The 26,370-nt window shown below is 36.6% G+C and overlaps 1 protein-coding gene across 1 annotated transcript in view; it reads right to left on the bottom strand.

Annotated features, from left to right (window-relative positions):
* Nucleotides 1-26,096, bottom strand: part of WDPCP (WD repeat containing planar cell polarity effector) — a gene marked incomplete at its 3' end in the record, with an annotated part of 64,701 nt that extends 38,605 nt beyond the window's left edge. Inside the window, exons 1-6 of the mRNA XM_010186496.1 lie at nt 26,048-26,096; nt 22,755-22,814; nt 13,877-13,923; nt 11,712-11,826; nt 8,407-8,540; nt 3,830-4,021 (exon numbers count right to left, since the gene is read on the bottom strand). Coding sequence (XP_010184798.1) covers nt 3,830-4,021; nt 8,407-8,540; nt 11,712-11,826; nt 13,877-13,923; nt 22,755-22,814; nt 26,048-26,096 — 597 coding nt within the window. The remainder of the gene's footprint in view (nt 1-3,829; nt 4,022-8,406; nt 8,541-11,711; nt 11,827-13,876; nt 13,924-22,754; nt 22,815-26,047) is intronic.
* Between the last annotated feature and the right edge of the window lie 274 nt (nt 26,097-26,370).

Consider the following 26,370-nt stretch of genomic DNA (forward strand, 5'->3'; position numbering starts at 1 on the left):
AGATTGAAGTATAATTTCAGTGATTCACACTAGGAGTAAATGGAGTGAAAATAAACATGGCAAAGACAAATGCAAAGTACTACAGTAATGGAGCCCTGGCAACATCACCTCCTGTTAATTTATGTTTGCAGAATAAAGTTCATGTTGATTTTAACATGACTTTCTCTCAAGGTGTTTAATCCGAGGATGATTTGACATTGGATCCTCTTTATTCATAACAAATTGTTTGAAATGATCTTTGGAAGATTCCTCTTCTGTTTTTGAAATCAAAATACCAGCATTATCTCCACAGGGAGACAATTTAAATAACATCCTCGATCATTGGTACTTTAACAAACAAGAAACAAACCGACCCCAAATAATTAAATAAATAAATTGGAGAATGGATGACTTTACTGGAGGAAACCAATGCACGCAAGAAAGCAGACAAAGGTTCAACAGACAAATACTCCTGCAGCAACATGCAAGCATGTATATAAATGTACATTACACACCAGAGTAAATTCGTATGTTAAAGAGAAAAGCACTTTTATTTCTTCAGGGGATGATTCCTCACCAAATCTTATGGGATTCAACACAGTAAACACTGATCTCAGAAAAAAAAAAAAGGGAGTAAAACAAGTCAAGATTTGCAAGGAAAAAGTTCTTTCTGGTTTTAGAGGAATAATGTCTACCTTCAGCCTTAATAGTAGCAAATGCTAAAACATAAAGCCACACAGTACAATTGAAATAAAATTTATAGTGCATTTAAAATGTAAAATGTATTTCCTCTATTAAATTGAAAAGCTGCTTAAGTACACAATATCCCAAACACTGTATGTGCAAAGTGAATCATCCTAATGCAGAACACGTAGTTACAGGATATTATCATGACGAGGGGTTGAGTTGCCTTGTCCCAGAGCTATTCCTGACCTCGTCCTAATGAGCACTCTTTTGGTGGGCAGCAAATATCAATCAGAAAATTCTTCCACGGACAAAGCACTATCACCTAAGTGCCCCGTTTACCTTTTCTCTGCCACAACAAGAAGAGTGTTAGTATCTGGCAGAACTTTTTGTGGTTTTTGTAGGTTAGCACCAAGGTGCTGTAGAATGGCTGTGGGTAGCATCCATTTCATTTCCTCAGGCTTGATTTACTCTTTCACAAGCCCAATATGTCAAACAGCTCTTCATGGGCTAGACATACAACAATTCCTGCTTTTCTCTTAATTCTAGATAATAATGCTGTTTTATCCAAGTGATACTATTATCTTCAAGTTAAAATGTCGGTGGTATTACTTTACTACACTTCTTTTTGATAAATGCTCCAAACTGAAGCAGTTCATGCTTCTCATTCTTCTTCTGTTGATAATAATAATTTACTGGGAGAAATTTTGTATTATTGGTCAAAAATTATAAATATGGATTTACTTTCATGCATAGCAATGGCATGTCATGTTTTTATTCCAGGTCTATACCCGAGGAACACTACAAATGGTAAGGGAGTAGAGGCAAAGAGAGGCAAATAAGCACACTTACAGAAACACTGTATTTTTGTGGTAGCTGACATAGAGACTAACTGTTTAGAAGCTGTCTAGAAACTCTAACAATGTTTTTACTTATGTTTAAGCTATCAAATGACTCTCAGAAGTTAAAGGTATTAAGTTAAAGTTCCCCTTCAAGACTCTGTAGGGGAAAAATGTTCCCCAGTTAATAGCAGATTGGGAATGGATGCTACTTCTAGAGCTGCTGGGTTAACTACTACCCATAAGGAGTGCTAGAGAAATCAAGGAAAAAACCAAAACAAAACAAAACAAAAAAGCCCAACAGTACCATAGGTTACATGTCATGAATACATAGGAGAAGTGTATAGGCAGATTGTCTTGAGCCTTACACAACAGCCCACTGAGCATCCAAGATATAACTACATGGAACAGACTAATTGACAACCAGCAAGACAGTTTGTTATCTATGTATGACAAAGTTTTCCATTACCCTGGCATAGTGCTTGGCATTTTATTGACAAAGACAGGAAAAGAAATTTCATCTGAAGATCTTAGAATTAAAACAGACAAGTACAGGCACAGAATTAGAAAAGAGAAAGCAACTGAACAGTTAAATTTTGCACTTCTGATTTTAAAAATAATTTTCTTATATATATATTGCAATATGGGTGAAATTAAAAGGATTATGAGTTTAGGCCTAAAGGCTCAGTGAATACTTATTATCATTACTGTGTTAAGCACTAGTGTGTGCTTGGGACTATACTAGACAGCCTCAGCCTGAGCAATTTAGTGTCTAAACCAGAAAAGGATAAAGGAAGGTGTATTGAAAGATGCAGAGCACTGCTGTAATTTGGAAAGAACCCTATAATATATAAAATTAAATGGAGAGAGCTTTAAATTGACAAGGTGGTTTGGGAATGTCACTGCCAGAACCTGGACATACATAAGTCATGGTAAGAAATAAGACCTGAAATGTTAGTAAGATGGCACAGGGACCAAGCTGAAAAAAATGACAAAGAACAGATGCACATTTTAGCTACCAGAGTAATTTTTATATGTGATAGGGCATAGTTGCAGGGGAAATTGAGAACTGCAGGTGTATATCAGGCAAAGGAGAGAGGTGAGTCAAAGATGACCACTAGTGGAGAGAGGTCAATTGAAAAGAAATAAAGGCAGAACTGAAGGTAATATAAACTTTAATTCTACAATGACTAATGACTGAAATACAAAATAAAAGCTGTTTTAACTGCCTTTTCTCTTTTGCCTTCAATATATAGAAAATCCCAAGGGAAAAAAAAATCCTCACTGAAATTAATATTAGTTATCAAAGTAATAATTCCAAGACATTAAAACATTTACATCTTCCCTAATTAAAGAGAACAGGATGTTGTTTATAAAAGCGGCTTATTCTAAAGTGTTACTTAGGGTTTCTCCCTACAGGGAAATAGCCTGTAATAGCTACTCCAGAACAGCTATTCCACAGCTGATTCTCAGGTTTGTGCTCTTCTTCACCAGTCAGTGCCTTTTTAGGCCATATTAGTAGTGGCTTAAGCTAACCTGAAAATAAAACTCCAACCACAGCAGCACCTACAAAAGATGCTAGTCCAGAACAGCTTTCACATTTTAAATTCTGTCCCCAGTTCTTTTCAGAGTATGCTCAGCTAGCTTAGTTTATAAGTTTTTAACTAACATAAGAAACTAGATTCAAATATTCTTAAATAGATGAAATAAAAATAAAATAGAAACATCTGCCAAAAAATGTAAGTTAACCAAGTGTCAGGAAGATAGTCTGCTTACAGCCTTGTTCTAACTTGTTCAACCTGCAGATGGGGAATTATGACTTTTTCTTTAGGAAAAAAATTGGTCCCTGAATTGATCGATACACATAGCAACAATTTAAGCAGCATCTGGGAGTAGCTGAAATTTTATAATAAAACACTTAAAATAGATGTAAAATGCCTATCAGTTAACATTGCAGACAATGTAAAATAATTGCATTAGACAAACATGCAACAGCTACAATTTCTAACTCAGATTAGAATTTTCTAGAGATATTCTGACACTTTTATTTTCAGTGTTAGCAGCTCCAAAGCTATTCCATTATAAACATCTAACTTCCTTGCTACATTTCTCAGATTGCCAGTTTTGAAGTGAAAATAGTAAACATACTAAATAAGGTGCTTTTTTCGTTAACTAACAAACCTTTATTTTTAAGATTAGAATGGCTGATCTTTCTGTCTTATGCTTTTATCACATCTGTTCTTTATACCTACCTGAATATGCATTTAAGTTGAACAGTTATTTCTTTAGCAAATCTGAAAAATCATGTAGAGAGTTCAGCACTTTACCTCCAATTTGCCATGTGCACAGCCTAATAGCAATAGGTTGGCTCTGTCCCTCTCACAGGAAATAGGAGACCAAGGCCATGCTCCATCACTAGTTGTTGACCACCAGCAAATGACCATATCTTGCATACAGTTTATTGCCAGGTGACGTTTCATTCTTCTACTTTCTGGTCCAGGAATATCAGTATAAGAAATCTGATGGAAGAAAAAATGCAGGAAATATTTGAGGTGATAAAATAGCAGCATAGTAGGAGCAATAGGGAGCATTTAACTTTGGATACGTGAAAGAGAATGTATATATATAGAGAGAGGACTACATACATATATCTTCATGTAGGCTGTCCGTAAATCTAAAAAATATCTCCTCAGACAGAAAAAGACACGCTTACACTTTTATCTATGGGGAGAGGATTGGGAAGGAAAGGAATGTGAGCTAAGAAGGAATTTACTGCAATGACTCCAATCAATACCAAAATGTACAGTCATGGTTGCTTGACAGCATCGACCTACACATAGGATTTAAGCTTAGCCATATTAAATGACAAGTTCTGCAAAGCTGACCAGGGAGCTGGGGCTGGTGTTTAAGACATAATCAAACATTAAATATATTCTACAATGTTTGAGCAAATATATATCTTTCTTTTTCCTCCCTAAATTAAGGAACCCAGATACAAATATCCACTTTGCAAGAGAATATATACTTTTCTGCATAATGTGGATGAGCTACAGCATCAGGCGTAAAGTTTATGCAGCTCCTGAGAATTGTGCCTCTTTCTCAGGAAGGATTTGTAGAATTTATTATTCAAACTCTGTTATTTTGGAGAATGGTTATTTGAAAACATGAGCAGTGTACCATCTGGGTGACACATGCCAAGGAAATATAGATTGCACTGCATTTCTGCTTAAGGAATTAATGGAAGGTTGATAGCTAGGGGAAAAAAAAACAACTATCTTGCCATTGCTGGTCAGCAATAATCGAACCACTTTCTGGGGATTAAGCGCATGGCTAAGCCTACTGGACCAGACACTAGCAAAGGGCAGGGGGTCTTCTTATCAGAGAAATGCTTCTGGAGCCAGTCTCACTACATGACAGATTGCTTTCATATTCCTGTCTGCAAGGCAACAAAGGATGGCAGTAATGCGATAATGCCAGAGTGCAATGGGTGTTAAGAACCCGTTGCATTTATGTATTGTATTTAGTAAATAATCAGGCTCATCCAAATTGTGATCTCACCACTCAACCAAGGCCATTAAAATCAAGGTTAATGCTTTAATAATCCTTTGCTGGTTTTTATATGGTCAAAAAGAACCCTGTTCTATTTGCATGGTCATAATATTATTGACCTCTTCATCCCCTGAATACACATCAAAAGGAACTGAAATCAAAGTAATTACCAATGTTGTTCTCTCATGGTAAACATTTAACTCCTTGTACTGTCTTTTCCTTCAGTAAATTGAAATGGATTAAAAAAGCCACAGATGGGAAAAACTTGCAAAAGGTCAGTATTTTGAGAATATCCTATGTTTTACTTGTCAAAATACTCTTCAGAAGTGTAAAGATAAAACATAAGTTAACAGGTAGCTGATACTTGATTAATTAGTGCTGTACTGCAGTGTTACCTGTTCATAACAATTTCACACATAATAACAGCCACAAATCTTTTGTAAACTTTTATGTCTTGCATTAGACATAGCACTTTCAAACATGGACTAATGCCACTGAGAAAAGGCAAATTATAATAGTTGCTTTTATATTTTGCTGGTCTTCAAGACTGTAGTGATTCATACAGCAAGTCTTCCTTTCTTTCATCACAGTGTAAATAAAATTCACAGTGGTATTATTTAGAAAGGACAAGGATAGAGAAAGTATTAGGTATTTATGTATAAAAGAATTAGGTGTATTGTGTAAAAAACCCAACTTTTGGATAAATACCACACTATGAGGAGGGAAGCATGGTTGATTTGTTCTTATTATTAATAGCGCTCTGGCAGTCTAATACTGCCATTTTTTCCCACCATGCCGTTGGACAGTGAACAATGTGAAGTTGCTTCTTTCCAGGTATCAAAGAAATTACAATATAAATACAACAGAAATTTAACGATGTCGTTACATATGATTGTAAGCAAGCATTTTCCTCATTTTAGAAATGGGGATTTAAACCCAAATACCACATACCTTTACCAAGGCTACACCAAAAGTCAGAGGCAGAGATGAAGGCTACACTCAAATTTCCTGAATCCTAGCTCCATATTTTAATCCCGTGGTAGCTTTATACCAGTGCAACCTACCTTTTAATTCATTTCTACAAAAAAAAAATCAACACTATGGAACTGTTTTTTCTAAAGTGTATTACAAGTTTGCATATTTGCAATTGAGGACCATCTTTCATTTCTTTTGTTACTGCTGAGAGCGATAGTACTGTTGACTCTGTGATCTTTTAGCTTTTTTTAAGTTTGACCAAAAGCAGCCATGAAGAACTCTAATTCAATGCAGAGAGCTGACATAATATTATTGCAGTAGTGAATAATACTTTCTGCTAGCTCACACTGGTGCAATTTTGAAGATAATAAAAATTATATTTAGCTGCCTGACTAGCAAGCCTCACACAAAAGAACATTCAATTAAAAAATGCAAATGCCTTTTTTTGGCTGGCAAAGAAATAATCCATAGTGATTCCCACTGATTTCAAGAGAAAGCAAAGTTAACATTGAACATGGAGGCGTTTCTAGATGCTCAGCTGTGTCAGCAAAGAACTGAATATAACAACCTTATTAAGGAGTACAGCAGATATTTCTGGTTTCCGAGGGCAGAGAGAGTTTTCTATGGATTAGGCATTCCTTCTTTCCCAAGAAAATAATGTCATAGCCATTAGATCCAAAATGTGCCCAGCAATACCCAGAATGAAAATATATCTTCTAAACACGAATTAAGAAAGGAGCTATGGCCCTCACAATTAAATGATGAAGGCAAGTCTTCAGCTCACCACAGGTTCTTTGTCAAAGTTTAGAGCTATTAAAAAAAAAACCCACCACAGCACACCACACACCACCCTTGCTTCCAAAGCACAACCTTAACAAACACCATAGGCTAGACACAAGCGCACATCATTTTAAAGTAAACTATGTATCAGCTCAGTTCCTGGTGAACAGTGAACTGTCTCAAATCCATGTTATAGAGGTTGGATCAATCTCGCAAACACAAGTCATTGCTGAAAAGAGGCCCTGAACTGAAACAGCCTGGAAAATGTATTAGATATTCATCCTAGCAGAAAGTATTTCAACCAAGCAAGCTAAAACGTAATACGGCAAAACTTAAATTAAACACATCCTTAAAAAGCTTGCTTTGCAGATGCAAACTCCCTTATGTGAGGAAGCAAATTACTGAGGGGTTGTGAAGGAGAAAATATTTGCTAGCACAAGATTGTTTTCCTTAACATTTATCCAGTCTGAAATAAATACAAACTCTCTCTTTTGCTTACTATATCTTTCTAACTTTCTTGGGCAAAGGCTTGGCTTTTCTTCATTCTTGCAGTGAATTGGATGCAGCCCAGTTCCTGCTCTGCCTGTTCAAAGTTAATTAGCTTTGCCTGACCATTTTTTCCTAGTCTTATAGCACCAAGCACTTCCACCTAAGGTCAGCCACTGCACTGATGTCAAAGAGCTTATGGTCAAAATCAGTTATGTCTACACAGCCCAGTCCATCCAAGACACAGTATAATTCAGTTTGAGATGAGCTGGTTTCTACTGACAACCAAACTGGCCAGTTTAAAGCCAGCTCTGCTATCTCTACACTACCTTTCAGCTACTGCTGTGACTGTGGTATAGACACACTCACACATAAAGGGCAGGGAAAAAAGGAGTATTTTAACCTTCACTGTAGTGAAGTAGTGCATTGAGATACAGAGGCACCAAGTCACTTGCCTAAGGTGACACACAGTTTGTCAGTGGTGAGAAACTCAGCTTCTGTATCTTGAGACCTAGCTCAGTGGCTTAACTGTAAAGCCAACTCTCCCAACAATACGATTACTGTAACTAGAGGGAAAATTAAGATTTCTGCAAAGAATTACAACAGTATTGGAGCTCAGACAGATGACTGAATTATCATAGCTTCATGAGTTCATGTATGTCAGCTGAACCACAGTAATTGACCATGCGTGCATTCTTAGCCCACAGCAAACAAGAGGTAAAACACATTAGCTTAAATCTTTTACACTGAGGTTTACCATTACAGATTTTGCTTCATGCTTGTTAGATGTTGAGAATGTGCAAAGGGTCAGTTACTGTTGCTCAACTGACACAAGGTAATCTGTTAAGCAGGGGTAACTCAACTGTGTGTCTGAGCCCTTAACCTAAATACAGTAGAAAATTGGATCCCTCTTGGCACAATATTTTAACTCATTAACTCAGAATGCCATGTAATTTTTTTTTTACTTTTCAATAACTACCGTTTTTAGAATCTGAGCTGTTCTGATCAGTTATAGAAAGGTTTGCAATTTACACTGCTATACATTATCAGCGAGTATCAATGATTCATAATGTGAAGTTACTGCAGTATTTCCAGTCACCATTGACAGCTATACCTTAAAGTCCAAACATGAGAGTTTTTCCAGTCTTTTGTTTACATCAGGAGAATCCTTCTTCTTTGTAAACTGAATAAAGCAGAGTTGGTTATGGTCCTCAAATGACAAGATGATGAAATTGTCTGTAAGAACAGCTGAAAAACAAATAAAAATTGTCTCCACTGTAAAACCTCTTTCTAGTAACAAAACGAATTACTGAAACCTCCACTGAGACATTGCAAAAGTAATTTTTTCATGACAGTGTCTTAAAATATTATACTGAAGCCTCTGTAATCGCCTAAAAGACATCAATGTGTTATCCTACCCAGACCTTCTTGGAAATGAGAAATAAAGCCTAGGGAGCACTCCGATTACATAAACCTGAATAAATTATCTCCTATCAAGTTACCACTACATTCAAATATATGTTTTATGCTCTTCCACATTCATTTTCATCTTGGTTCTGCCTTCAATTTTTTTTTCTTACGGTAACATCCACCAGTATTTTGGAAATGCACCTAATACAGCATTGCTCGTGGTAAGGATGATAAATGCAAATTAGTACTTAAGGTGTATTAGGTATTTTGACATTATAAGGTTCTGGGTTCTGCTGCAGACACCAAGGAGGCCATTACATACAGGATTATGCTTTAGAGCACTTATGAATCTGTTGAAAGCTTCACATGGGGGTACCCAAACAATGCAGGTAACCAAGATGGGACAGACTCCCTTAGTCTGGAAAAGTGCAGTGGAAACCCCGCTGTTATCATAAGGGGGTGCTAGATGAAAATAGTTCAATATAAAAGCAAATAACTAATTTTATTATGAAAATTAATTAGACAATAGTATCTAGGAATTTTGCTAAGTGATATTCAGTTATTCAAGCACTGCTCACATGTAAAGAGATGTATGAGAATAAAGTGAGTCATCAGGGTAACTCATCCCAGATCACTGAAGAATGCTTAACGAGAATCAGGTTTAAAGTAAAGCTAGAGAGCTGTTTTCAGAAAGTAAACTAAGAAACCTCTGCTAAAAGGAAAGTGCCAAATATAGTGGAACTGGATTTAAAAACAAACAAACAAACAAACACCTGGGGGGAAAAAGCATTTGTAACTGATATCCTAGATTCCTAAGTGTATTTTATATATCCTTAAGTAGATTGACACTTTAGTCTTACATATAAGCAGTGAAAACTGTCTACTCGGCTTTCCTTTGATTTCGTCTGATTAACAACCAGATTCATTTTCCAATAGTCATGTACTGGCACAGGTCTGACGTATCTGGTATGCAAAAGTTTAAAGTCAAATAATTGCCTTTGAAATCTAACATTAACACTAGCTTTTGAAAAAAAAAAGAAATCGTGATAAAATAATGCTTTTGGGAAAGCATTTTTTCTATCATTTCTAATTAAATTTATTTTTAAATTTTGCCTATAATAATAAAAATCAGGAGGACTTTATTAGAGGTGGGAGGATTATAAATGCAATCTCAATTCTGTATTTTGTGCACACAATCTGACCTTTATTCCAAATGTTAAGACGGCATGCTACTCTGAGTTAGTATTACAATATTTCATAAATAATTTTCGCAAATTGTAATCTTATCCATTTCTACATCTACATATTTGTTAAAATAAGAACTATTTTTTCATATAGACTTCTTGTATTAAATACAAAATTTCTTTTGGCCAACTTTATAATCATAAACCTGATTCAAACCCAGATTTGGAAAGACATGTGACTATGTTGGATTAAAGTTAACTTATTCTGGGATAACATTATGTTGTGGTTCTCACACAAGGATAGTTCAGTATAAAATGTTGTATTTTGAACACATTTTTGCAGGTAACAGAAGTATCTTCTTTTGTTGTTCATTAAAAAGTATTGCAATGACAATTATTGTGGGTTTTGCTTTTACTGAACAGAAGCAGTCCTGTTTCACCTTAAGATATGGGTAGTACCAAACATGAAGGTTATGAAATTCTTAAATAAAAATAAGGACAAACCATTATATAATGTTACTTACAGCAGTTTGAGTGGCGTAACTGTAGGAAAACATATTTGTTGGCTTATTATTGCTTTAGTTGTATGCTTTTTCTAGTCAGCACTATTAAAAATATATTTTTATGACATATTAAGCCAATGCAAGGCAAGATATATATAGTTTAATTATATATTTATTATTTACTACTTTTTTTAAAAAAAGAGTATTTAAAATAAGTTCTACAAACAACTTCAACTTGAGCATAAACTTAGCTTCTGTGCTTTCCTACTTTTTGTCACCTGAAAGTATGAAATCCTCCCTCTGGAAACAGGGCAGAAAAATCTGAGATTAAGCTAGTAATTAAGCAACTTAAGTGAAGAATTAGAAAAGGAGTCAAGACTTTAAATGTGTTTTACACTCTCTGTGTAATTAGTGGATAAAAAATGAGGTTAGGGTTATTTTTTTGATGCTAAAGATTCTGCTAATAAAGTTATATTAATGTTATTTTTCAAGACTAAACTACAACATACTGATAAGAAAAGAATCAGACGGACACAGTATTGCAGCTTTCTTAAATAACCAGGTCAATATGCCATAGATGCCTGGGTATGGAAGAAGATAAATCATTAAAGATAAAAGCTAAATCTAGTGTACGTTCTTATTAAAAGGATGTAATTTGGGTCATCTTTCTAAGAATTTGGAAGACAATGCTCATGTAATTTGGCTCGCACAGAAATTCCATATTCTCAGTCATGCAGATGCTAAGATATTGACACCTTGTTGGGTTCTCAGTGGAGCTCTGTAGAGACACATTGAAAAAGCAATAGTCACAGTATAAAGCTGATGGAAACTGCTACATTTTCAGAAGTTTTCTTTCACATTAAACTAAAACTTCATCTTTAGCAGTCACTAGTTAGTAACAATAGTGAGATTCTGGAAATCTAAAAACTAAAGAACACCTTAATGTAACCAATGTTATCCAGCCTTTTCTAAAACGTAAGTATTTTAATAGTAAATATTGCACATAATTAATTAGTTGGCTAATGTTTTTTTCCCACTTATGAAATGAACAGGACAAGTTCAAACAGCATATTCACAGTGACTAAAACGTTTAGGAAATTGAATTTTGGAAACCCATTTAGTATTTGACAAGCCTGAAAACTTTGATGTTAAATATTATTCTTAAAGTGTTCTTAGTCCTGAGGGTTTTAACTATGGCTTTACATGCAATTACTTGTTGTGTTTGCAAGTCCCCAGTAGCAATAATTAGTCTACCTGTTGACATACTGTTTCTCTGCTCTATTGTTAATGTAGGCAATTGATTTGCACGTGGGTGTAATTACCATCACTGATGGTGTCAGAGATGAGCTTCCCCACCAGGGTCCTGTCAATCACCACCTTCTCCAGCTGTGGCTCAGAAAGGCTTAGGGACACCAATATACCTGAGTGGAAGAGGAGCTAAATCCAAATAGTGAGAAAACAAGACATCAAGAATCATTAACAAAGTGAAATGTTCCAGGGTACATATTAGCAACTGTCCATTACATAGTAATCTAATTTTCAAAATTACAAGAAAGATTGTTGATGTGAAGATGCCTTATAATGACTTTGTAAGCTTTTTCAATAAAAAGGAGAGGTGTAATATGACACTGAGTTACACAGGTACAAGAATTACAATTCCTGTACACTTGAGGATGATGTGAGCTAGAGTCTCCAAACATTGCAGAAAAGATACTGAATTAGTTTGTTAAAAACAGAGATAAAAATTCTGTCTTGAATGAATAAAGGGATGACGTTGATCACTCTATCATTCATGCACCTGATTTTTTCTGTATAAAATAACTGCATAGCCTGCATGACAAAACATATGAAGTCTGGCTTCATGTAATTTTATATTATCATTACTGATTAAAACCAGCACCTTTTTGCTGTCCTTGTTATTTCTCATCATTCATATACTGTTTAATTTAAATCATGGTCCCCTACCACAGTGATAGCTCTAGGCTCCTAATAAATCCATATATTCCTTGGCATAAAGTTATAGATGTCTCTCTTAGATAGACGGAATTTAAACCATTGAACAGAATAGTCAGAGGCTTATTTTAGAGTTAACTGAATATTTCTGCCAAATTAATCTCAACTAAATTATACATATAACCTTGAAGACTAAGGCACAGTTCCTTCTGACGCTGTCTTGTATGAGAGAGAGAATGCTCAGTGGGAGGAGTTATGAAAACCATTTCTTTTTGCATAATTAAACTATTAAACTCAACCATTTTCTGAATGCAACTATTGCAGCAAAAAATTTCAGAAAATAAACCCCATAAAATTCCCTGCTCCACTGTGAGTTGACCTCACTTTGACAAGTTACTCCAGTAGCAGAAGTATACAAAAAGTTTTGTTAGAGGGACACTGTTTTCTTAAGAACATGGTAAAAGATAAAATCAGGGGTTTATAAAAAAAAATTCTGACCATATTAATTAACGCGTTGCCAAACTTGGATTGTACAGAAACCTTGATGTAAAAGGAGTGAAAAATATCACTACTATGACTTTGATCTTCACACATAGTACTGAAAACACAAGCGTGTTTTACTTCATCTTCCAGTGCTAACTCTGATCCTGGAAGCTGCTACACTAGATGACCTCAGCACAGAAGTTTAAATTTCAGGCTAGCTCTCATGCCTGCTACATGGCAGCAGTTCTGAAGGACTAATTCCAGCAGGTAGGCTCATCTTCCTCTGATCAGTTCAAATCAATCAATCAATCATTCCTTCAGCAGAGGCTATACCAGCCCTAAACTTGCTGAACTATCTTTTCTGCCAAAGGAATCCTCAGTGGAAAGACTGCTGCAGAAGGTCTTCACGCTCTAGAGAGGGTTCACTTTTCTTTTACCTAACAGCAGATTTTAAAGGAAATCTCTCTGTGCTTTTAAAAAAACTCACTACTGGAGAAATACTTGCTCTTGGAGTAGAATTTGGCATTAAAACCCCTACTTGTTTATGCTAGAGCTGAGAGACAAATATGGTTGCAATATACTGTTTAGTACAACACATTGACTGGTACATGAACACTGGGTGAACTTCTTTGCAGTGAGATCTACTGGACTGTATAATAAATAAAAAGAATGTTAGTGATCTAATTGACCTTGCCCCTTGTGCAATGCTCTGTTCCCTATAAATTAGCGATGAAAATACTCAGTTATACATATTCTGCTATATTTCTATAGCTCCATGCTCTTTGTAGAAAAGAACAGGACAAGTATTTTCACATAAATTACCTTCTTGCCCTGACTGATATCTTTAACCAACATTTTTCCAATCTATCTTCCTGTTAATTCACAATAGTTTGAAAAGAAATTCTAGTGATGCCTAAAAAAAAACCAAAAAATAACTGTGATGTGAAATGAATTTGTTAAGAACAAATTATCATTTTCCACTATGCCAAAGTCTAATCTTGCATTTATTTGATAAAAATGTTTCAATATTCCCTGTTCTGATGTCACCTACCTGGCCTTGTGCTAAACATTTGACACTGTCCCACGCAACATTCTTGTCTTTAAATTGGAGAGACATAGATTTAACAGGTAGACCAGGAATTGCCTGGATGGTTGCACTCAAAGAGTTGCAGTCAACGGCTTAATGTTTAAGTGGAGACGAGTGATGAGTGGCATTCCTCAGGTGTTGGTATTTGGACCAGCATCTTTGTTGGCAACATGGGCAGCGGGATTGAGTGCACCCTCAGCACATTTGCCAACAACAAGAAGCTGTGTGCTGTGGTCAACATACTGGAGGAAGGGATGCCACCCAAAGAGATCTTGACAGGCTTAAGAAGTGGGCTCATGCAAACCTCATGAAGTTCAACAAGGCTAAGTGCAAGGTCCTGCACCTGTGTAGGGGCAATCCCAAGCACAAATACAGGCTGGGTGGAGAATGGATCAAGAGTAGCGCTGAGGAAAAGGACTTGGGAGTGTTGGTTGATGAGAAGCTTAACTTGAGCCAGCAATGAACACCTGCAGCCCAAAAAGTCAACCATAACCTGGGCTGCATCAAGAGAAGCAGCTGAGGGAGATTATTCTTCCCCTCTGCTCTGCTCTTGTGAGACCACACTTGAAGTACTGCATTCAGCTCTGGGGCCCCCAACATAAGAAGGACATGGACCTGTTGGAGCAAGTCCACAAAGATGATCAGAGAGCTGGAGCTAATCAGGCTGAGAGAGTTGGGGTTGTTCTGTCTGGACAAGAGAAGACTCCAGGGAGACCTTATAGTACCTGAAGGGGTCCTACAAGAAAGTTGGATAGAGACTTTTTAGAACAGCATGTAGTGATAAGATGAGGGGTAATGGCTTTTAGATTAGATATAAGGAAGACATTTTTTATTGGTGGTGAGACATTGGAACATGTTGCCCAGGGAAGTTATGGATTCCTCATACTTGGAAGTGTTAAAGACCAGGTTGGATGGGGCTTTGAGCAACCTGGTCTAGCGGAAGGTGTCTCTGCCCTTCTCAGGGGGATTGGAACTGGATGATCTTTAAGATCCCTTCCAATCCAAACCATTCTATTATTCTACGATTCTATGTCCTGTGTAAGGTTTTGTCCTAGTAAAAATGTTAGACACACTTCCACTCATGCAGCCTTCATTACAATCTTTCAAAACTTCAACTTATCCTTATGTTGAAGTTAGATTAGATAAAATCACAATTTATTTCCAACTTGATAATGTTAAGTTCAGCAAGGTTTGACTACGGTTAGCTATAACTGTCTGAAGAACCTAGTTGAAAAAGTGAGGGTTGAAACCCAGAAGCTTACAAACTTCGATGCGAGCAATGATAAGCAAAATCACACAAATATTGTAGAAAAGATCAGTTCTAAATTACTGAATGAATATCAGTCTGCCAGAGAAGACTAAAACACCCCAAATCCTTCAGTGTTTTGTGCCAACAAAGGAGCTGGTGCAGTCATATAAATAAACTCTCCAACTTATGTCTTCCACAGTGTCTTTGCTTGGGAGCTATGTTCTTCCCTCACAAACTGTAATGGTAGGTTGCTCCCATGTTTACTTTCCTTGCAGGGAGTGAGAAAAGCATCCTGGAATTAACCTAGCAGCCTATAGGTTTACCTGGCAGAGTAGGGATAAATACCACCCATCCAGGTAAAGAGGAGAGGCAAAACACAGGAAAAAATATGTTTTGATATGCAGATGGTTAGTGATCTTGAATGACTGTGAATGAGGCCACATGCTTGTCATTCTGCTGATATCTAGTATGTCCATCTAATACACTGTATAGAGACATGCTTGCAAGCTCTTGGCTTGAGAGCAACAAGTAAGTTTAGGATTCTTTAACTCTTAAATGTTTCAGGGTGTAAATTCACTCTATACTTATATGTTCATTTCCTGGTAATGCCATAAATCACACCTGTTACAGAGCCAGAATAGAAATCTATGAAAACTGCTCCAGTGTATGATGACAAGACATTTACAGAAATATAAATTCTTGTGCTACTGGGTGTGCTTTTCTTTACATCTATGAAACTAATCATTAAATGAATGCTATATATTTTCATTATTAAAGTCTAGTTTAAGTCCTTCCCTCTAGGAACATTAGAGTCTAAATTTAAAAAGTAGATCAGAAACCTTACACACTATACGACCATGTAAGGTCGGTATTTCTTCTACCTCCCTCTAAAAATCTTTAGGATTAGAATAGGGTTGGTATTTTTTTAAAGTTTACCAAGTTCTTAAAGTTTACCATGCAATACAAGCAGGTATTTAAATAAAGCAGGGAAGTGGCTGAGTCACCATCCCTGGAGGTATTGACCAATCTGATAGCCTTTTACGATGGCATAACTGGATGGACTGATGAGGGGAGGGCAGTGGATGTGGTCTACCTTGACTTCAGCAAGGCTTTCAACATCATCTTCCACGACATCCTCACAGCCAAACTTAAGAAGTGTGGATTGGAGGATTAGATAGTGAGGTGGATTGGGAACTGGCTGAAGGGCAAAAGGGCATTTGTGGTCAGTGGGGCAGAGTCTACTTGGAGGCCCATGTCTAGTGGTGTTCCTCAGGGGTCAGTACTGGGTTCAGCTCTGTTCAATATATTCATTAGTGACCTGGACGATGGGACAGAGTGTACCCTCAGCAAATCTGCTGATGATACAAAGCTGGGGTGAGTGGTTGACACTCCAGAAGGCTTTGCTGCCATTCAGCATGACCTGGACAGGCTGGAGAGTTGGGCAGGGAGAAACTTAATGAAAATCAACAAGGGCAAGTATAGGGTACTGCATCTGGGGCTCACATCAGGATGGGGGCTGATCTGCTGGAGAGCAGCTAAGGAGAAAAAGACCTGGGAGGCCTGGTGGACAGCAGGCTGACCACAAGCTAGCATGTGCCCTTACAGCCAAGAAGGCCAAGGTTATCCTGGAGTACATTAAGAAGAGTGTGATCAGTAAGTCAAGAGAGGTTATTCTCCTCCTCTACTCTGCCTTGGCGAGGCTACATCTGGAGTACTGCATCCAATCCTGGGCTCTCCAGTTTAAGAAGGAAAAGAAACTACTGGAGAGAGTCCAGCATAGAGCCACTAAGATGATGAGGGGACTGGAGCACCTACCATATGAGGAAAGGCTGAGCAACCTGTGTTTGTTTAGCCTGTAGATGAGGAGGCTGAGAGGGGGATCTCATTAATGCTTATAAATACCTAAAGGGCAAGTGTCAGGAGGATGAGACCAGACACTTTTTGGTTGTGTCCAGTGACAGGATAAGGGACAATGGTCACAAACTGGAACACAGGAGGTTCAACCTGAACATAAGGAAAAACTTCTTTAATGTGAGGGTAACAGAGCCCTGGAACAGGCTGCCCTGAAAGGTTGTGGAGTCTCTTTTTCTGGAGACTTTCAAAACCTGCCTGAATGTGTTCCTGTGTGATCTTCTCTAGGTGATCCTGCTCTAGCGGGGAAGGTGGACTAGATGATCTTCAGAGGTCCCTCCAACCCCTACCATTCTGTGATTCTGTGTATTTAAAAGACATGTAGATGTAGCACTTGGGCACATGGTTTAGTGGTGGACTTGGTAGGTTAACAGTTGGACTTGATGGTCTTAAGTGTCTTTCCCAACCTAAATGATGCTATGATTCTATATTATCTTTCATTAAAAATATTCTGTAAAAGGTGAAAATATGTATGTGCTCAAATTGAAACGTCACTATTTCAATTCCTTATTCACTGTGTAGTCTGTGCAAAGATGATAACAAGTGCTGTTATACATAAGCTTGGATAGCTAAGCTTATGTTTTGGTGGATGGGAGCAGTCCAATCATAAGCACAAATAGATATAAAGCAAATAGGGAAGATTGCAAACTTGACTTGAGCACATATACACAGTGATCCAACTCCAAGAAGTACTGCTTAAGGGAACTACCCATCATTGCTAAAGAATAAAAGCAAATATAAGAGGCCTTATTTACACAGGGTGCAAAGTCATTCCATTTAACAGATATCAAATTAGGGATAGAAGCTCACAAGAACGAAACATCATGAATTTTTCAGACTGAAGTACTGCTACAGCTTTAACAGTCCCGAAGGTGTTACTAAATAAATTACGAAAGCATGATTTCATACCTACTGGGAGAATAGGCATAGCCTTTGCACTTGAATGCAGTCTGAGTAAAATGTTTGGGCATCTGGTCTTTCTACATCGTGGGAAGGAAGAGCCACTTAATTTCTGTGTTACTGACAAATTAAATGTAAAGACTTTGATGTAAGGAATTATGTACTTTGTGTGCCAAAAATGTTTCTCCAATGAACAAGAAAGACATATGAAGCAGAGGATACTCAGGGGAAGACTGAGTCCTTTCCTTCCCAAAGTGCTCCAATACATATTTAAGTTACTTCTTATTAAGCAAAGGACTTAAGTACAGGCTTGCGACTTATGGACTTTAGTAGATATTAAGCATGTACTTAAGTGGATTGCTTTATCCTCGGACGCTTTAGCCCTTGACTTCTCATTCATGCAGCTTAGCTGCTTATCAGCCCTTCTACCTAAAAAGGTACCTGCAGAGCAAAGCCAAGATTTGCTTCTATCTGCTTAAAATTGGAAGAGAAGGAAAATATGCCTGTAAAAAATGCTGCTGTAAACTGTTTTCCCTTACAAAGTCCAACCAACAAAGTAATATGCAAAAGGAGAAGAGAATTGCAAAGCATTTCTTGTTCAAGCAGGTTCCCAGGGTTTTTCCCCACCTCTTCATTCCAGATTGCTTTCTTAGCCACCCTACCATAATTACTCTATTGCATGCCTTATTACAGATGAAGTTATTGTAGTTACACGTTACTGTTTCACAATAATCAATGCATTTTTACTTCTAGTTCCAAATCTCTAAAACTACACATTAATTGCTGTGATCAAAAGCATCCAAAAGAATTTACAATGAGGGCAGTGCTCCTCTTAGTAACTAGTGATGGGCACTAGCTTCTCATGTGTTCTAGCCAGAATGTCTTGATTTTGATATCAGATGTGCTACTATATGTCACCACATATCTTGCTAAATCAGTTTGCTTATGGGCATTGCAGCTGATTATAACAAGCCATGTCAGCAAATATCACTGTGTATCTCAATTCAGAATCCAGTTCTAAATATGTCAATGATGGTAACATAAAAACCATTCACATACATATTTAAATTGCAACATAAATCAGATTAAATCAAAGTAATTTAGTGAGGAATATATACATCTTTTTCATTACCAGGTAACAGATATGATTCACAGCTAGTGCTTGGCTTTTATACAATAAAAGAATACAGTGTTGGCATGTGTTTAATTGTACATCATAATGCAAATGTAAAACTAAAAAAAGTTGGAAATGGAATGTTTCAGCTAGTTCTCATTAATTTTACTACCTTATATTGTAAAACCAAACCTGAACCAATGGTATCAATTCATAGGACTGATTTAATGATCTTGTGACAAAGCTTAAAAGCATTCCAAAGAGTTAGAGAAGGAGAACAAGAAGGGAAGCAACCAGAGCTGAGCTGAGTAAACTCACCAATACTGATAAAATTAATTCCTTAGATCAAGGAATCTCCTCAGCAGGGAAATCTGAGGAGTAAATTGTTTATTTAATTATAAACAATACAGTAGCATCTTATTGTAAAGACTTCTTGTCTATTTTTCATCATCCTTCTTTTATGGCCTATTTATTTTATTTTGGCATCAACTAACTAAAGATTACAGGATTATTTCAGCAACTCATCACCAGCCATTGAAGTTGGGGTTCAGAAGTATCATACAGAAATCATGTGCATTCAGATCCTATTGGAACAAGTAGGAACAGAGCTAAAGAAAAGACCTCAGTCCTTTAGGGCTCAACTAAGCTCTTTTAAATAAGAGAGTAAGCTCCTGGACAAAAATCCCTGTACAGTCTAAGTTGTGTTTACAGAACTGGCACACCATCTATTTCAGAAGCTCTAAGCAGTACTAGAATGTACACTTAGGACTGCAAAAATAAATGTCAATGGTTTTTTTTGGCAATGAACAAGGAAGTAAGAATGAATCTTCTAATGCACTGATTCTATATATAAAAAAACTAATATAAATTGTGATGCATAAAATGAAACATCACAATAAAAAGTAGAAAGCTGTCCCTACCATAGTAGTTCTAGGCAAATTCATAAAGAGCCAATTTTGAGAAATACATTCATACAATGGACAAGATAATCTACATGCAAACTAACTAGATTTTTCATTGAGGCATATGCATGAAGTCTAATTGGTCATTTGCACACAAATGGCTAACATGACAACACACTTACTTTTAACAGATGTATGTTTAAATTTATAGTCCCCAGTTTTTGCCAGTGGGCTAGTTAGAAGCTGGAAGTGCTGGACGAAGCAGTGAGGGATTAGGAATAGTGATGTTTAGGTTCCAGAAGGCACACTAGCAGCACTCTTATGCTTGTTTTTCACAAAATTTGAAGAAACTCATACTACTCTTTTAAAAGATAGTCTTGTTATCATTGTATCACCTTTCAGGTTTTTTTTCCATTTGTTCTCTCTTGCTTAGCCATTGAGTTTTTGGATAGCACGTTCTTACTACAACACAAAGGGAACTCTTCCTGGTTCAGCTAAAGACATGGCAGATTCAAATACACAGAACGTTTATTGAAAAATGTGATGGCTGTTGAGTTTAATATTTTAATTTCTATAAATGAATTTGTTTGACATTGTATTGCTACTAAAACCCAAAGAGCTAAAAGAAATACTATAATTAAACCATACTCAGATTTAGCCCAAATTACGGAAAATTACAACAGTCAGGGTAATTCACTACATGCTTTCCAAGCAGTTTATCTGACATGTTGCTTTCTATTACACTTGAAATTTAATGCAAATGTGGATTCTTCTTTTTCCACTACTAAGCTTCAGAATATTTCTATCAAAAATGGAGAGTCCAGGTATTCCTGCAAAATTCTCAAAGACAGCTAGGCAACAGAAAAACAAACTGACATAAAAATTGATAGAAGACAGCTTTTCTGTTCTAGACTCTCCAAAATTATTAATTTTTCTCTGTTTTATCTTCAGAACTCATATTTTCAGGAAGCTAAAAAGTAGAATAACACAACTTTTGGCAAAGCATTCTAAATTCTATTGAAGACTTGAATTGTCAGCCATTATTATACCAAAAAAAACCATTCTGTTTTGTGATTGAGAAGCAAAAAGCAAAATTTAAGGACAGAGAAATGACTATGATTTTTATCTAGAACTTCAACTCAAATGTGTTATAAGCTATACTATCACTTATACTCTGGCTATATGAGCCATCTAAAAAAATATACTAAATTTATCCAGCTGCTCCTTCACATTATTAAATCCAATACAGAGTCAGATCTAATATACTAAGATAAAAACATCCACCTCTCTTATTTCGCATCCTGTACAAGAAGTATGTAGAATTGTAGTTGCCTCCTTTTTGTTTAACTAAGCCTGAAACTACTTAGAGGATGCTAAGTCAAAAGAAAGAATTTTATGCAGAATTGATAGCTAACCAAAGGTGTTATTTCATAAAGGCAGGACAACCAGATTTTGGCAAGGAGTTCACTGTTCCAAAGTATGCATTGGTAAGGTATGCAAGTGGATGCAGATAGATAGGAGGGAAAAGAAAATGACAGAGAGTGAATGAACAGGGAAAGCAAATGAAGACACAGCAAACTCAGAAGCATATGAATACACTCATGGCTAATTGACTCAGTAATTCTTAAATCAAATTCCTTTCCTAATCAGAACAATAATAACAGAAAAAAAATGAGTCCTCTAAATTAGCATATAACTAATATCTAAATCAGTTATAGAAGATTAACATTAACAGGTATACACTATGTAATCTGTATGTGAATGGTATAAATCTACTAGCTATAAGATCTGATAGGCAATGGTAGCTTAGACAATAATATCTTTATTATTGATACAAAAAGACTATACACTATTTGGCATATCAGGTATTTAAAAATTTTGCCATTCTTAAAGACATTTCTGGAATTTCAGCAGTATGATGTTTGAATGTTTAATATTCATCCTGCTGACACATACAGTTGGAACTATTTGAACTAGAAGGAAAAAAAAAGAATCTGAAAAAGCATAAAAGTTAGAACACAGAATTTCTTTTTAGAAACAGTATTAGTAATATTTACAAGTATTCTCCATGCCAAAGCAGCTTCAAACACAATGCACATTTCTCATGAACAATGAAGACTGCAGAACCTCAATACATTACATATGTTTTTCAGAATAAGCTCATGAATAAGGAGCTAGAGTATGTGTTATGTTCAGATCCACTACTGTCCTACTGTTCCATGTTAATGAGGATGTGAAAAGCTGTTTCTTTAATACAATGTGGAACTTACACAGACAAAGAACATAGCTACATATGTGCCACATGTCACAGTATCTTTTGTTCCATAACGTGATTAATGGTCTAGGTGGTTTAGAGTTATAGCTTCCCTCTCATATTACATAAGCAGAAAGTAAAAAGATTTGCAACAGACATGTAAATAATTAAGATGTAAAAGTGTAATATAACATAGATTCCAAACCTGTCTATATATTTTAGCTGCTCTCTTAGCCTGCTATTTTGAAGTACAGGATGCTTTCAGTTTCCCCAAATAATAATCTCTCAGAATCAGGGTCCTTTAATGGAATTTTTCTTGTTGCAAAGCATCATAGTATCTACTTTAGGTTAGAAATTTAAATAAACACAGTCTAGATAATAAGAGCCCATACATTTTTTTATTATTATTATTATTTTCTTTTAGCTAAGATTTTAACACTATTGCATCAATCACTAAATGGCTGTTTGGCTCCACTGACTGAACATTGCAAGAGCTTGTCAAAACAGTTTACCTGACAGATATGTTTGTTCTTCCATTTGCTCAGCATACATTGACCGTTTTGCACTAAGTCCTAAAGGACAACAGAAAACAGAGAGTGGAGTTGGCAGTACACATTGTCACTATCAGTTAACTTACTTCTGATTTTCAAGTTTATAGACAAAGCATGCCACATAAAGATGCAGCTGTTTTAGAACAGTCCACCAGACAAAAGCACATTTATCATCACTGGAAGAGTTGGATCTTTATTAAAATTAAAGCTGCTGAAAGAGGTTTGAAAACTGAATTATATGTTGCTGTACTTGAAACTTTCTGAAACATACCTCTACCTCCTTGAGTGTATCTCGCAGTTTGTCTGGTCGCTTTTTTTTCAGTATCCAAGGATAATCTCAAGCCAGCAAATAAAAGTGGAAAGAAAAAAGAAGATGGAGAAATGTGTATATATAGGTGACTGTATATATACGCATGTGTGTACATTATATATAATAAAAAAGTACTTAAAGTTGACAGTCCTCTTCTGTAGAAACACAAAACTAAGATTTCTAGGAGTTACTGTAAACATAAATCTATAATTGCAAGGAAATGGCTACAGTTTCTATTGGTTTGTATTGTCAAATGATATCCTTTTGAAAGGCTCTGTCATAGGAACAGTTAGCCTGAAATATCCACACTGACTATGATTTCAGCATGGCAGTTGTGTACAAAGCTCTCAGAATGTAATATCTTCCCCAGTTGCTAAGCACTTGCAATGAGAAAGCATCTAACATTCACTATGTTAACTCAGATTCAAGTTATCAAATCCTAAACAGATATTATTTTTTGAACTAGCATTTCATTGCTTAATTTCAAAAAGTAGGTACTAAAGTGTCTGCAAAATATATATGCATGCATAGATGCATATACAGAGGTATTAACAACAGGTAATTATGAACTCCGTAACTTCTATTATGGAGTATACTTATTTACAGGGTTTGTTCTTAAAAATTTGGTCTGAAGAATCTGCCATGCCAAGCAAACAAGAAATTCCATTACTGGTACAGTCCTTTAACAAATTTATTAATGTTCAGCAAACTACTATGAAAATTCTAGCCTAATACATTAATCCTGAAACCAGGGGACAAAGCTTCCTCTGGAGGTGCTAGTAATTGGTTTGCTTCATGGCTGAGAATCAGGCTCTAATAACTTGTGAAATTTCATCATTTAAAAGTGATCAGTTTTCTGTTCATGAGTATACAATAAAAACCATGAGAAACTAGAACACATTGTCGTCTTAAAATCTAGCCTATTTAAAGGAAACCTGATGAAAAGTTTTGAGCTCCAAGCTGTCAGTTTGTATGCCAGCTTCCAGATTGAATGACTTAACAGTTGTGTTTAAACCTCTCTGCAAAAAGGAGCTTACAATAGAAGTGCTATAGAGTGAAAAAATGAAGGATTTCATATATCAACAAAAGAGCACACCAACATACAACTTCTCTTTGTATTTTATTGGATTGAAGCCAGTGTTGGTAGAACTGTTATGATAATATTAATTAGGCATGTAAGATCACATTTTCAGTGGGTGCCTTCATAAATACTGAAATATTTAACCACATATGCAAAATGGGAAATTGCCTGTACAGACACCAAACTATAAATACAAATGAACAGCTGTAAATAAAGCTACCCAGAGTTCCTCTTTAAGAAATGTGCAATACAGTGCTTTGTGCCTAGGCCACCCCTGTAACAACCCTGTAGCAACACCCCTGTAGCAACAGGATACAGTAGCTTGTGTTCCTTTTGCATGTCACATGTATGAGACCATTGGGGCTTCTGTATAATGGGGTTGATCTGGGCTTGCTTCTCTTTTCATACAGGCAGCACCTGTAAGACGATACCACGCAGAGCACCAGGGATGTAAATCCATTATGCTCCTCCCTACTTATAACCCTTTCTCACCTTTCCACCTTTACAGAGCCCTACTGATTCTGACTGACACACAACCCTTCACAGTGGGTGTAGATTTACCACACAGCTGTGTGCACCTTTATAGTCATCTCCAGTAGGGCTTCAACCTGCTTCAAACACACCTTATGGGGTTGCAAATAACTTACCCTTCTGGAGCACATTTTACCTTTTACATTTTCAAACAATTCCACAAGGATTTTCATTATGACAAGACAAAATGCTATGGCAATTCTTACAGCATACATATTACATTGTGAGTTTCATTTGAAATCAATTAGATTTTTCAGAGTTGGCATGTAATAATGTTTGAACACTAATGAATGCTCTGAGCAGTAATAACTATGCAGGAGTTGTAAAACTTGAGCTAAAGAAAAGTTGTACTAATATAAAAATCTTTAACTATCACAGTACTGCTGTGTGATAGCATAAACTGAAATTGGTTTTAACCAGATAATACAGGAACAGTGTAAATGCTTCAAAGCTAAAAGCATTCTATGAAGGCAGCTGCCTATTAACCTGGAATTTGATTTTGGCTGAAAGTATTTTAGTTACGATTTTCAGTTTTGAGGCAGTTAGCATTTCAACTCAGGAGCTGATTGGGAAAACGTTTATTGCTCATCTGCTGAGCAATTTCTTAAGGGAAGATCTGGATTGTGATTATTTTTGTGATTCCTCTTGAAAATGGTTTTGAGAAGCAAAACACACTACCATGCTTAGTGACAGGAAAAAAAAACAAACAACAAAACAGATTACAAACATACCAGGAAGGAATAATGATAACTTTTCAATTGTTTTGTGCTATGTAGTTCTGTGACCAGCTGTCTTAGATGGCATATGCAGAAAGTTACACTGGAAGCAGTCTGAGGTTATTTTAATGCTTTCCCAGGGGCATCACCAATCCAAATTAATAATTTGGTCTTACTGTAACAAGAAACTCAGAAAATGTCCTTACATTCTGCTAGCTTTTGCTTCTCTTCTAAGGAACCATGCTTCATCTGTGAGGCTAAAGGAAAGAAAGGATGAAAACGTGAATGATAATCCTTATGACTGCTATCAGCAAATATTAATACTAGAGAGAATATTCATACTGTTTGATAAAACACAGAAATTTACAAAGATTTAAGACAGTCCTGATGTTTTCACCTTGTAAGGCAGATATCTTAAATTTGCAGTGAAAGAAAGGCTTATGCGGGCCAACAGGTGGGCTGGCATTACTGAGCCTCCAATCTCATCAGATAAGTGAAGTGAGCTGCAACTGAACCCAGAAGAGAAGCTGAGTCAGTCTGTCAGCAGAGCCACAGAGACAGTGCATTAGCCACCAAACTCGGCCCACGGGATGCCCGCACAAGCCCATGCTCTAACCTGGCCGCAAAGAGGCAGTAACTCTAACCAAGCAGACCTTTTGGCCCATCGCGAAACTTCTAGGATTAACAGGATTAATCAGATAAAGAAAATTGATCGTTCCCTGTGAAATGGCCGTGTCAGATAGCGGGGAGGGATGCAGGCGGCCAGGGCTGGCCCTCTCGCGCGCTCACGATGCCCTCTGCTGGGAGGAAAACGCCCACCCACCGCAGCGGCCGGGGGCTGCGCCGGCCCTCTCAGAGGCGTCAGGGTGGTGCTTCGGGATTCTGCAGCAGGTGAAAGGGCTGAATAGAACAGACAGTATAATCTAAAAGATCAGAATT

Source organism: Mesitornis unicolor, unplaced genomic scaffold (assembly GCF_000695765.1).
Source record: "Mesitornis unicolor isolate BGI_N332 unplaced genomic scaffold, ASM69576v1 scaffold20556, whole genome shotgun sequence".
Taxonomy (NCBI): domain Eukaryota; kingdom Metazoa; phylum Chordata; class Aves; order Mesitornithiformes; family Mesitornithidae; genus Mesitornis; species Mesitornis unicolor.